This window comes from Leucopleurus acutus (genome assembly GCF_964270905.1).
Source record: "Leucopleurus acutus genome assembly, chromosome: 3".
NCBI lineage: Eukaryota > Metazoa > Chordata > Mammalia > Artiodactyla > Delphinidae > Leucopleurus > Leucopleurus acutus.
In genome coordinates this window covers 85,944,743-85,957,852 of record NC_139145.1, presented here as the reverse complement: position 1 = coordinate 85,957,852, position 13,110 = coordinate 85,944,743, and the positions used below count along the sequence as shown (strand labels likewise).

At 36.2% G+C, this 13,110-nt stretch overlaps 1 protein-coding gene and 1 pseudogene across 2 annotated transcripts in view; one reads left to right on the top strand and one right to left on the bottom strand.

The window, feature by feature from the left end:
- The window catches only part of TMEM232 (transmembrane protein 232), a 260,737-nt gene that overhangs the window by 159,473 nt on the left and 88,154 nt on the right, over positions 1 to 13,110 (bottom strand). Inside the window, 2 exon segments of the mRNA XM_082836202.1 lie at positions 4,479 to 4,534; positions 4,537 to 4,656. Coding sequence (XP_082692328.1) covers positions 4,479 to 4,534; positions 4,537 to 4,656 — 176 coding nt within the window.
- LOC309959735 (heterogeneous nuclear ribonucleoprotein A1-like) lies at positions 4,955 to 5,910 on the top strand (annotated as a pseudogene). The gene has a single exon. The product of its transcript is annotated as a heterogeneous nuclear ribonucleoprotein A1-like (transcript).

Here is a 13,110-nt window from a genome sequence, read left to right as displayed (position 1 = left end):
ATATCTTTAAAAATGCAAATGAAATAAACACATTCTTAGGGAGACAAAACAACCAAAACTGATGCAAAGAAAAATAAAGTCTAGGCAGGCATATAACTGAAAAATTCTTCCACAAATTAAAAACCTTTCTGTAAGTATCCATGACCAAATGGCTTCACTTGGGAATTCAAGGAATGAATTAAAATTATTAAAGAAGAAATCATGACAATACTACAAAATTCTTCCAGAGAATAGAAAAAAAAAGAGCGAGATAATCACTTCCAAATTCATTTTAGTAGTTCAGCATAACTTTGACATAAACCCTTACTTTATAAGAAAACATTATAAGAAAAACATTATGGTGGGGTGGTAGTGGTAGAATGAATTGGGAGATTGGGATTGACATATATACACTAATATATATATAAAATAGATAACTAATAAGAACCTGCTGTATAAAAAAATAAAATACAAAAAAAGAAAATAAAGGAACACCTTAAGAAGAATTATTACTTAAGTCCTATATATTTCAAAGATGATTTTAAAAGCATAAATAAATCTTACTGAAGAGTAAAAAAAAATTATGGGTGCAATATCTTAAACAAAATAATATCAAAGCAAATATAGCCATATTAAAAAGATTACTACATCATCAACAAGTGTTTCTCTTCTAGGAATGCAATATTAAACATAAGAAAATCAAACAATGTAATCTACCACAGTATCCATGGGCAATTTCCTTTACCTTTCAAAAAGTTTAACTGTCCTTATTTAAAGTTTCAATTTCCTCATCAGTAAAATCAAGACTATAACAACTCATGTATCATACGGGGTTTTTTTGAGGATTAAATAATTAATGCATGTAAAGTGTTTAGCACATGGCACACAGTAAATGCCCAGCAAATCTTAGCTATTATTATTAGTGTCTTTTAAAAAATGATAAGTATGAAAGAAGTAACATTTATACTGAACAATGTAGCAGATTAAAATCTCATTTAGGTAGCACTCAATCAGAAAACTCCTACTATGTAAAAAAAAAACAAAACAAAAAACCCAGAACTTAGAGGCTTAACACAACCATTTATTTAGTCCACAGTGCCAAGGTCAGCAATCTGAGCTGGGCACAGGAGAATGTGCCTTCTGCTCTCATTCATGTGTCTATGATCAACTCTTAGGTCAGGTAGGGACCGGCTAGTTTTGGGAGGTGTCCGTGGAACAACTAGGATGGCTTGTCTCTCTACCATGTTGTCTCTCATCTTCCACCTGGTTAACTCGGACTTATTTACATATCAGTTACAGGGTGCCAAGAGAACAAGAGAGGGCAGGCACCAATGTGTAAGCATTTTTCAAATCTCTACTTGTATAGCATTAGAATTGTTTAAATTAAGTCACATGGTCAAGCCTAGAATTTGAGTGGGGAAGGAAGGATGGGATATAGGGAGCCTTGAATAAATTGGGGAAAATTACTCTAACAGTGTACCACAAGTTCCAAAGCAGTAATTCATTAAAAAAATATATAGGAAATTGTATACATGATTTTTATCCAACATAAATTACCAAACCATTAAAATCCAATAAGAACAAACAATTTTTTCCCCAAACTGTTTCCTTTACTTAGCATCTCCAGTTTTATCAAACCATCCCTAAGTCTCTAAGACCTTAGCTTGGTAACCAAAACATAGCTTTCAAATTTGATGCCTAATACTGCCCAATCCAAACTTTTTTACCCAACAAGGCAAGGTCAACCAATGACTTTCTCTTAAAGCATTCTTATTTATGTTTGGCTCATGCCATTTCCTTATCTGAAAGATGCTTTCCTTGACCCTCCCTCTTTGAATCATTTCATGTAACTCATCATTTAAGTTTCCAGCTCAAATACTACTTAAAGATAATAGTAATTTATTCCTCATTAATATTAGAAAAAAGTTAGAGAGCAAACATTTATCTGAACTCCCATTTTGTGCTATGAACTTTGATGGGTCCAGCTACATATATAATATTCCATTTGTGTTGTTCCCTATCTTTCTGAAAAATAGGTCTTCTGGATGAAACAGTAAAATTTATTGTGTAAAGGTTATTTTTTGGACATCCTCGCTTCTTCCATAGAATTCACTATGGCAAAAAAGATTTAGTAAGTACTCACATTTGCTTCATATTTTTTACTGTTTTTCGTGAAAATTTTATATAATTTCTCACTTTATATACTCATAGTATCTTAATATTAAATAAGAGAATCAAACTAAATTAAGTGATATTTTACCAACTAGATACTTTATAATTTATCATTTATTTACATTTATATTATATTATTTATATTGTTTAATAATCCAAATATGTCTCTCTCTAGCTAAACTTTATATAAACCACATTTATAATAAGTTATATCTTTTAATCTACCTAATGCAAATTAAACTTATTTTTATGTTAAATATGTACTATGCATAAATTAATATAACTGCTTTTAGAAATTTCTAATTTAGATTTTTCTCTGAGGATAACTTGCCTTCCCCACACATTCACTATTTAAAATGAATGAAAGCATCTCTCAGAAGCCTCACTAAGCACTGAAAACTAATTAGCACATCTAGTGGTTAAGCTTTTGTTTATTCCTTTATTCTCAGTGCTGACTGCTTGAGTAATAAGGTCTTCACTTGGATCTAGCATCTAAAAAATATTTACTATGTCTGATTAACTGACTTATGAATTTCAAATATAATTATCTACAGATATTTACTAAAATTTTGAAGAAAGAAGCTATCTTATACCTAATGACTGGCCTTGAAAACAGGCATATAAATAGAATTCTAATTATAGAAATGACAAATTTGAGTTAGCTTATTTATTTAGTTGCAGTCTAATCCGTTTGAGATACGAAATGGAATATAAAAATAGATACAAAAGCAGATAATAACATAAATAATAACAAATAATGGAAAGAATCATGGAAACAGAAAAAAAAGTAAGACTGGGTGAGATGAACTAATCATCCTCTATTTCTCTCAGAAACTGGTCAAAAATTTGACTCTCATTTTTTAAGCTCCAGCAAGCCATTTATACAAAATCAATAATAATGTTCAGAGAGCACATGAAACTAAGAAGGATTTATTTCCTAAAACCCAGTAAAGAGGATACTGGGTGATATAGTGGTCACCACTATAATACATACAATAATTTTCTTTGTTTTTCTTTTTTTTTTCCTGTGCTTCTCACCAAAACCAAGGACAAAGATGAAGCAAGTTGCATGAAAGCAAGTCCATGAAATCCAAAACACTGAAGTGGGCAGCAATCTGATTGTCTTTTTCCATGAAAAAAATATTAGAAATCTAGAGAAAAGGATGGACTGCATATTTTCAGATAGTCCTCCATAAAGATCGTTACTCCAAATCAGACTTAGGTTCAAAAACAAAGAGTTTAAGATTTTGTTTTCTACTAAGGATCTAGAGTGTAGATATTCTGTGTTGCAATAATGGCCCACCCATAAGCTTGGACAATCAATTAAGCAGAGTGAATCATTTTTGCTTTTCTTGTTAACATTAATTCACATCTGTAATTATTATTGGAAAACAGTATATTAAGAGTGTTAGGGGACTTCCCTGGTGGTCCAGTGGTTAAGAATCTGCCTTCCAAAGCAGAGGACGAGTGTTTGACCTCTGGTCGGGAAACTAAGATCCCACATGCTGCGGGGCAACTAAGCACACACGCCACAACTACTGAGCCCATGCACCGCAACTAGAGAGCCCACATGCTGCAAACTACAGAGCCCACATGCTCTGGAGCCCACGTGCCACAACTAGAGAGAAGCCTGCGCACCACAATGAAGAGCCTGTGTGCCGCAACCAAAGAGCCCATGTGCCGCAACTAAGATCCGGATGCAGCCCAAAAAATAAAATAAAATAAATAAATACAAGAAATAAACATTAAAAAAAAAAAGAATGTTAGGATAACTGCATCTGTGCAAGCTATAAAGAACCAGAAACTTTCAGGGACAGAAAAAAGTGTACTTTAGAATAACAAAGTAACCTGGCTCAAAATAAGACACAGAGAAAAAAAATATATTTGATGGAGTTTTGAAATATCATAGGATACCACATGGATAATCACTGGAAAATAATATTTCCACTTTATGAAGAATGGATAGCTAATTTCATAATGATTTCCTTTGAATGTGAATATATATATATTCAAACAGAGCTAGAAAAACCAAGAATTTGTAAAATACGTTTTTAACTTTAAAGAAAAAGACATTAGATTTACTGAGTCCAGATTTGCAATTTATATTGTCTAATGCTGGAAAGAAAAACTTCTAAATAAGTTCACTAAATAATTTATTATCCCCTCTTATCTTTAAAAAATAGGTCGGTATTAACTTTTAAAAATCACGTTCTCAACAGTGAATCACTGATATTCACTGAATATGAATATTCCTTTTTCCTTAGAGACAAAGGACAAATATTTCCTGGTGACAGACATACCAGTTGATGGCCAGTGTTTTATCTTACCTGGGCAATATTTACTGCATTACAGATTCGCCCATCTTTCTCATGATCCTTTGTTTCTGTAACATTTGCCATATTGTGTTTCTAAGTCCATCCTGCTCCTTATCTCCTCGAAGTTCCCATGACATTTTCAGCAGGTTATACACTAAGCCATAGCATGCAGTCCATTTCACTTGATCACCTGTTTAGAAAGAAAGGTTCTTTAGGAAGATATTTTATTCATCGTATTAATGTATGGTTGTGTGAAAAAGAAGAAATTTGATTTCATTAATGTTTTAAAGTTTGAAATTCTGACCTCTGGAATTTTCTTTTTACCATTCACTACTTTTACTCCTTTAATTTTAAAAGATCTCACAGATCGTTTAAAAACTTCTAACGGAGATACGTTCGGTAGATTTCTCCTTTCTGCTCGTGGATGCCATCGAGTAAGCATCGTTGACGTCTCCCCCCACCCCCACCCCCCCGCCTCCACTGCCGTCATGTCTAAGTCAGAGTCACCCAAAGAGCCCAAACAGCTGCGGAAGCTCTTCATCGGAGGTTTGAGCTTTGAAACAAACAATGAGAGTCTGAGGAGCCATTTTGAGCAGTGGGGAACGCTCACAGATTGTGTGGTAATGAGGGATCCAAACACCAAATGCTCCAGAGGCTTCGGGTTTGTCACATATGCCACTGTGGAGGAGGTGGATGCAGCCATGAAGGCAAGGCCACACAAGGTGAATGGAAGAGTTGTAGAACCAAAGAGGGCCATCTCAAGAGAAGATTCTCAAAGACCTGGTGCCCACTTAACTGTGAAAAAGATTTTTGTTGGTGGCATTAAAGAAGACACTGAAGAACATCATCTAAGAGATTATTTTGAACAGTATGGGAAAATTGAAGTGATTGAAATCATTACTGATCGAGGCAGTGGCAAAAGAGAAGCTTTGCTTTTGTAACCTTTGATGACCATGACTCTAGACAAGATTGTCATTCAGAAATACCACACTGTGAATGGCCACAACTGTGAAGTAAGGAAAGCCCTATCTAAGCAAGAGATGGCTAGTGCCTCATCCAGCCAAAGAGGTCGAAGTGGTTCTGGAAACTTTGGTGGTGGTCATGGAGGTGGTTTTGGTGAGAATGACAACTTTGGTCGTGGAGCAAACTTCAGTGGTCAAGGTGGCTTTGGTGGCAGCCACGGTGGTGGTGGATATAGTGGCAGTGGGGATGGCTATAATGGATATGGTAATGATGGAAGCAATTTTGGAGGTGGTGGAAGCTACAGTGATTTTGGCAGTTACAACAATCTTCAAATTTTGGACCCATGAAAGGAGGCAACTTTGGAGGCAGAAGTTTTGGCCCCTACGGTGGTAGAAGCCAATACTTTGCCAAACCCCAAAACCAAGGTGGCTATGGTGGTTCCAGCAGCAGCAGTAGCTATGGCAGTTGCAGAAGGTTTTGATTACTGCCAGGAAACAAAGCTTAGCAGGAGAGGAGAGCCAGAGAAGTGACAGGGAAGCTACAGGTTACAACAGATTTGTGAACTCAACCAAGCACAGTGGTGGCAGGGCCTAGCTGCTACAAAGAAGACATGTTTTAGACAATACTCATGTGTATGGGTAAAAAAACTCAAGGACTGTATTTGTGACTAATTGTATAACAAGTTATTTTAGTTTCTGTTCTGTGGAAAGTGTAAAGCATTCCAACAAAGGGTTTTAATGTAGTTTTTTTTTTTTTTTTTTGCACCCATGCTGTTGATTGCTAAATGTAATAGTCTGATCATGATGCTGAATAAATATTTTTTTAAAAAAAACAAAAAACAGGGCTTCCCTGGTGGCGCAGTGGTTGAGAGTCCGCCTGCCGATGCAGGGGACATGGGTTCGTGCCCCGGTCTGGGAAGATCCCACATGCCACGGAGCGGCTGGGCCCGTGAGCCACAGCTGCTGAGCCTGCGCATCCGGAGCCTGTGCTCCGCAACGGGAGAGGTCACAACAGTGAGAGGCCCGCATACTGCAAAAAAAAAAAAAAAAACAAAAAACCGAAAAACAAAAAAAACTTCTAATGCTATGAAAAGATGAACTGCACCTAATATTATACCTAATAAATTTAAAAGTTAAAAAGGTAAACTGTGAACTATGTACTATAAACACAGTTTTGTTTTTTTTTTTTTTTGCTGAGCAGATCTCACAAGACTTCTTTGCTATGGAGGAGGAAGATGGAGTGAAGTGATAAGGACAAGTGCATGTTCAAGCTCAGGAAACTGAAACAATAATGAAATCACTTGCAGAAATGAGATTATATAGAAAAGCCAGTTTGGGGAGAAAGGAGATAAATAAATATGGTATGATGATGGGTAAGGGGAATCTGATATTCAGTTTTTTGTAAAAACAGAGCTATAATTCAAGTAAAATAGCAGAATTGAAATTATGGATTTGTGAGTCATTAGCAGAAAAATAAGGCCTGAACTCAATATGAGTAGAGAAACAACTATGAGTTTTTAATGAATAATTCTGGAATTGCAAACCTCAGAAATACAAAAGCAGTTTTTGAACAGTATGATAAATAAAACATACTGTGGATTTTAACCCATTTATAAATTTATTTCTTATTTATTTCTAAACTCCCAACTCTTTACATTAAAAAGAATGATTGACAAAAGTACATACAAATTACCTTCCTTCATGTATTTTAAATGATTGTTTTTTGAGGAACAATATTTTAGAACCCTACAATCACCGAACTGAATATGGTTTGTTTTTAGAATACACAAGACCAGTAGACCAGTCATGAAACCATAAAATATATTCTGATAACTGTGCTCTCAAAACTCAATTTTTAAATGCCATTGATGACTTTAAAAGAAAGCTGTTCACCTGTTGATTTAAACTACAGTGAAGTGTTGCTTATAGATATTTGTAGGGAGAATCTATTACATCCAATTGACTGACAGTTAATGAAGAAAAAAATTCTTATAAAGACAGATTGGATGTGTTACAACTGTCATAAAAAGTAGAATGTGCTCTCATATGCATGTCAACACACTTGCTGAGAAGCATGTCCGCTCTGAAACTTCTCATCCAAGGACCAGACTGTAACATAAGGCACTTTTCTGTTCTGCTTTGAGTGACCCTGTGGCAGCTATCAAAGATGTTACTTTAAATGTACTGAGAAAAAATGTGTCTCTGTCTGCAGCTAAGCTAAGAAATAACAAAACTGAAGCAAAACAGAATTCCTAATAAACCTTAAAAATTTATTAAATTATACCATTTGAAAACAAATACTTTATGATCCTTTCTCTGTAGGAATGTTTTATTTTAGCGTTTGAACTATTTGGAAGCCGTTAATTGACAGCCTAGATACTTATATTTCACATATTCAATGAACATAAAATATGAATATTTCTACTTATATGGACGATTATAAATGAACACAGCTTTTACAATTTTGACAAATATAACTTGGCAGCACAGAATCGAATGTATCACTGAAAGGTAACCTGAATACAAGATGTAGTTTAAAACATTATCTTTATGAAATGCCATGTAGTGTGGAGGAACTAGCTCAATGTCAAGAAATCAAGAGAACTATTCAGTAAGCCAGCCATTTGTCTAATAAATATTTACTGAGTCAATGCTATGTGCCAACCACAGTTCTATGTACCGAAGAAAAAGACAATGTTACTGCTCTACGGACACTTAATTCTAGGGGAGAAAGACAGATATTAAGAAAGTGAACTTGAAAATATCATTACAAAAATAATAGAAAATGATAATGTGACCAACAATGACTAGGAAAAGAAAACCACTACAGACAGAGTGAAAGAAAGACCTCCATGAGGACATTGTATTCAAGCTAAAATCTGATGGATTAAAAAAAAAAAAAAAAAAGCTAAACATGTAAGGAGCTGGGGAGAAGTGTTCTCAGCAGAAGAGATGGAAAATGCAAAGGCTATGGACCTAGAAGCTTGAAAGTTTACAGAAACAGAAGAAAGGATAGAATAGATGGAGTACAAGACACCAGGGGGTCCTTGGGACAAGATGAGATCAGGTAGGCATGCCCTTTGCAGAGGCAAACTCTCAATGATCATGGCCAATTTGTAAGCCATGGAAAGGAGTTTGGATTTTATTCTTAGTGTAATAAAAAGCTAACAGAGCATTTAAATACAGAAGGGAAGTGACCCGTTTTATGTTTTAAAAAAATCTTTTTGGCTTCTTCATGGAGAGGGGGACTATAAGGAAGACAGGAAGATTTTTAGTTTTTTGCAGTTAATCTATAAGAAGAGTGATGATTGCATAGACTTCAGATTTGTACAGTAAACTTGTACAATGGTCTATACCCCTGGCTTCTGGGAGGTCACCTCTAATGCCTTGGAATGTGCTGTCAGATAAGAATGTTCTTATTAACCTGGGAGCCATGGGTTGTGATTATCAATTTGTCTTTGAAAGGGCCAGAGACTGGGGTCAGCCATATGTATGTGACTGAAGCCCAATAAAAATTCTGGATACCAAAGCTTAAGTGACTTTCCATAGGTGACAATACTCTATGCAAATTGTCATACATTGTTTCTTGGAGAAGTAAATGCTTTCCACACAACTCCACTGGGAGAGGACAGTGGATAGCTCTCTGTTTGGAACTCTCCTGAACTCTGCCCTGTGCACCTCTTCTTGGCTGATTTTAATCCTTTCACTGTAAGAAAGGATACACTGTTTCACTGTAAGAAAGAGGTGCCCTGTGCACCTCTTCTTGGCTGATTTTAATCCTTTCACTGTAAGAAAGGATACACTGTTTCACTGTAAGAAACCATACTCACGAGTAAAATGGCTTTGCTGAGTTCTGTGAATTCTTCCACAAATTATGAAACATGAGGGTTGTCCTGGGGGTCCCGAAACTCGCAAGTAGTTTCAGAAGTGGGGGTGGTCTTGGGGACTCCTGAACTTCACAGGAGTCAAAAATAGAGATAGAGATATGTAGAAAATTTGGGGATATATTTTGGATGTATAGTAGAATAAATAGGAATTCGAGGGTACTCTTTGTTTTCAGAACGTTTTACTATAATAATTATAATGATATCTCTATCACTATACACACAAATACACACATAATATTTAAATACTGATCATAAGTAAGGACAGAGACAAGAAGGCAAAGTAGGACGTGAGCTCATCTTACAAAAACATCAAAACCACAACTAACTGCTGAACAACCATCGACCAAAAAAAAAAAAAAAGAAAAAATGCTGGAACCTACCACAAAACAGATATCCTACATCCAAAGACAAAGAAGAAGCCACAACAACTTGATAGGAGGAGTGCAATAACAATAAAATTAAATCCCATAACATTAAGTGGGCAACCCATTAACTGGAAAATAATTATACCACAGAAGTTCTCCCACAGGAGTGAAAGTTCTTAGCCTCACATCAGGCTCCCCAGCCTGGGGGTCTGGTATGGGAGGAAAAGGAGCCTTCAGAGAATCTGACTTTGAAGGCCAGAAGGGTTTGATCTCAGGAATTCCACAGGACTGTGGGAAACAGAAAATCTACTCTTGGAGGGCACACACAAGGTCTCATGTGCACCAGGAGCCAGGGAAAGAAGCAGTGACCTCATAAGAGTCTGGGACAGACCTACCTACTAGTATTGGAGGGTCTCCTGCAGAGGTGGGGGGAGCTGTGGCTCACTGTGGGGAAAAAGACACTGGTGGCAGTAGTTCTGGGGAGTACACATTGGTGTGAGCCCTCCTGGAGGTCATCATTTTATCATCAAGACCTGGGCTCACCCAACAGCTGTAGGCTCCAGTGCTGGGACACCTCAGGACAAACACCCAACATGGCAGGAACACAGCCCACTCATCAGGAGACAGGCTACTTACAGTCTTCCTGAGAACACAGCTGTCCAGTAAACACAACCCTTAACATAGCCATGCCCACCAGAGGGACCCAGCTCCACCCACCAGTGGGCAGGGACCAGCCTCTCCCACCAGGAAGGCTGCACAAGCCTCTTAGACAGCCTCATCCACCAAGAGGCAGACAGCAGAAGCAAGAAGAACTAAAACCCTTTAGCCTGCTGAATGGAAACTGCGATCACAAAGTCAGAAAAAATGAGATGGCAGAGGAATATGTCCCAGATGAAGGAATAAGATAAAATGCCACAAGAACAACTAAGTGAAGGGGAGATAGGCAATCTACTGAAGAAAGAATTCAGAGTAGTAATAGTGAAGATGATCCAGGACCTCAGAAAAAGAATGGAGGCAAAGATTGAGAGGATGCAAGAAATGTTTAACAAAAACCTAGAAGCGCTAAAGAACAAGCAAACAGAGATAAACAATACACTAAATGAAATGAAAAATACACAAGAAAGAATCAATAGCAGAATAACTGAGGCAGAAGAACAGATATGTGTGCTGGAAGACAGAATGGTGGAAATCACTGCCACAGAACAAAGAAAAAAGAATGAAAAGAAATGAGGACAGCATAAGAGACCTCTGGGACAACATTAAATGCACCAACATTTGCATTACAGGGGTCTCAGAAGAAGAGAGAGAGAAAAAAACCTGAGAAAATATTTGAAGAGATAATAGTTGAAAATTTCCCTATCATGGGAAAAGAAACAATCACCCAAGTCCAGGAAGTGCAGAGAGTCCCAGGCAGGATAAACCCAAGGAGGAACATTATGAGACACATGATAATCAAACTGGCAAAAATTAAAGACAAAGAAAAAATATTAAAAGCAGCAAGGGCAAAGAAACAAATAACATACTAGGGAATTCCCATAAGGTTACCAGCTAATTTCTCAACAGAACCTCTGCAGGACAGAAGGGAGTAGCATGATGTATTTGGAATGATGAAAGGGGAAAACCTACAACCAAGTATACTCTATCCAGAAAGGCTCTCATTCAAATTCAATGGAGAAATCAAAACTTTACAGACAAGCAAAAGCTAAGAGAATTCAGTACCACCCAACCAGCTTTGCAACAAATGCTAAAGAAACTTCTCTAGGCAGAAAAGAAAAAGCCACAACTAGAAAGAAGAAAATTACGAATGAAAAAGCTCACTGGTAAAGGCAAACATACAGTAAAGGTAGGAAATCATCTACACACAAATATAATATCAAAACCAGGAATTGTAAGGAGAGTACCAATGTAGGATACTGGAAATGCATTAGAAATTAACAGACCAGAAACTTAGAATGATCTTGTTTATATATAGATTGCTGTATCAAAACCTCATGGTAAGAGTGAACCAAAAATCTACAATAGATACACACACCAATAAAGTTAGTCATGAAATCAGAAGACAAGAGAACAAAGGAGGAAGGGAAGAAAAAAAGACCTACAAAAACAAATCTAAAACAACTAACAAAACGGCAATAAGAACATATATATTGATAATAAACTTAAACATAAACGGATTAAATGCTCCAACCAAAAGACATAGACTAGCTGAATGGATACAAAAACAAGACCTGTATATATGCTGTTTACAAGAGACCCACTTCAGATCTAGAGACACATACAGACTGAGAGTCAGGGGATGGAGAAAGGTATTCCATGCAAATGGAAATCAAAAGAAAGCTAGAGTAGAAATACTCGTATCAGAAAAAATAGACTTTAAGAATATGACTGTTACAAGAACAAAGAAGGACACTGCATAATGATCAATCCAAGAAGATATAACAATTGTAAATATATACGCACCCGACATAAGAGCACCTCAATATATAAGGCAAATACTAACAGCCATAAAAGGAGAAATTGACAGTAACACTATAATAGTGGGGGACTTTAACACCTCACTTTTGTCAATTGACAGATCATACAGACAGAAAATCAGTAAGGAAATACAGGCCTTAAATGACACATTAGACCAAATGGACCAAACTGATATTTATGGAGCCAAGCCTTCCATCCCAAAGCAGCAGAATACACATCCTTTTCAAGGGCACATGGAACATTCTCCAGGAGTGATCACATGCTGGGCCACAAATCGAGCCTTGGTAAATTTAAGAAAACTAAAATCATATCAAGCACCTTTTCCAACCACAATGCTATGAGATTAGAAATCAACTACAAGAAAAAAAAACTGTAAAAAACATAAACATATGGAGGTTAAACAATATGTTACTAAACAACCAATTGATCACTGATGAAATGAAAGAGGAAATCAAAAAATACCTAGAGACAAGGGAAAACAAAAGCATGATGATCCAAAACCTATGGGACACAGCAAGAGCAGTTCTAAGAGGGAAGTTTATAACAATAAAATCTTACCTCAGGAAACAGGAAAATCTCAAATAAACAACCTAACCTTACACCTAAAGCAACTAGAGAAAGAAGAACAAACAAAACCCAAAGTTAGTAGAAGGAAAGAAATCATAAAGATCAGAGGAAAAATAAATGAAATAGAGATAAAGAAAACAATAGAATAGATCAATGAAACTAAAAGCTGGTTCTTGGAAAAGATAAATAAAATGGATAAACCTTTAACCAGACTCATCAAGAAAAAAAGGGAGAGGACTCAAATTAATAAAATTAGAAATGAAAAAGGAGAAGTTACAACAGACACCACAAAAATACAAAGGATCATGAGAGATCCTACTACAAGCAACAATATGCCAAGAAAACGGACAATCTAGAAGAAATGGACAAATTCCTAGAAAGGTGTAAC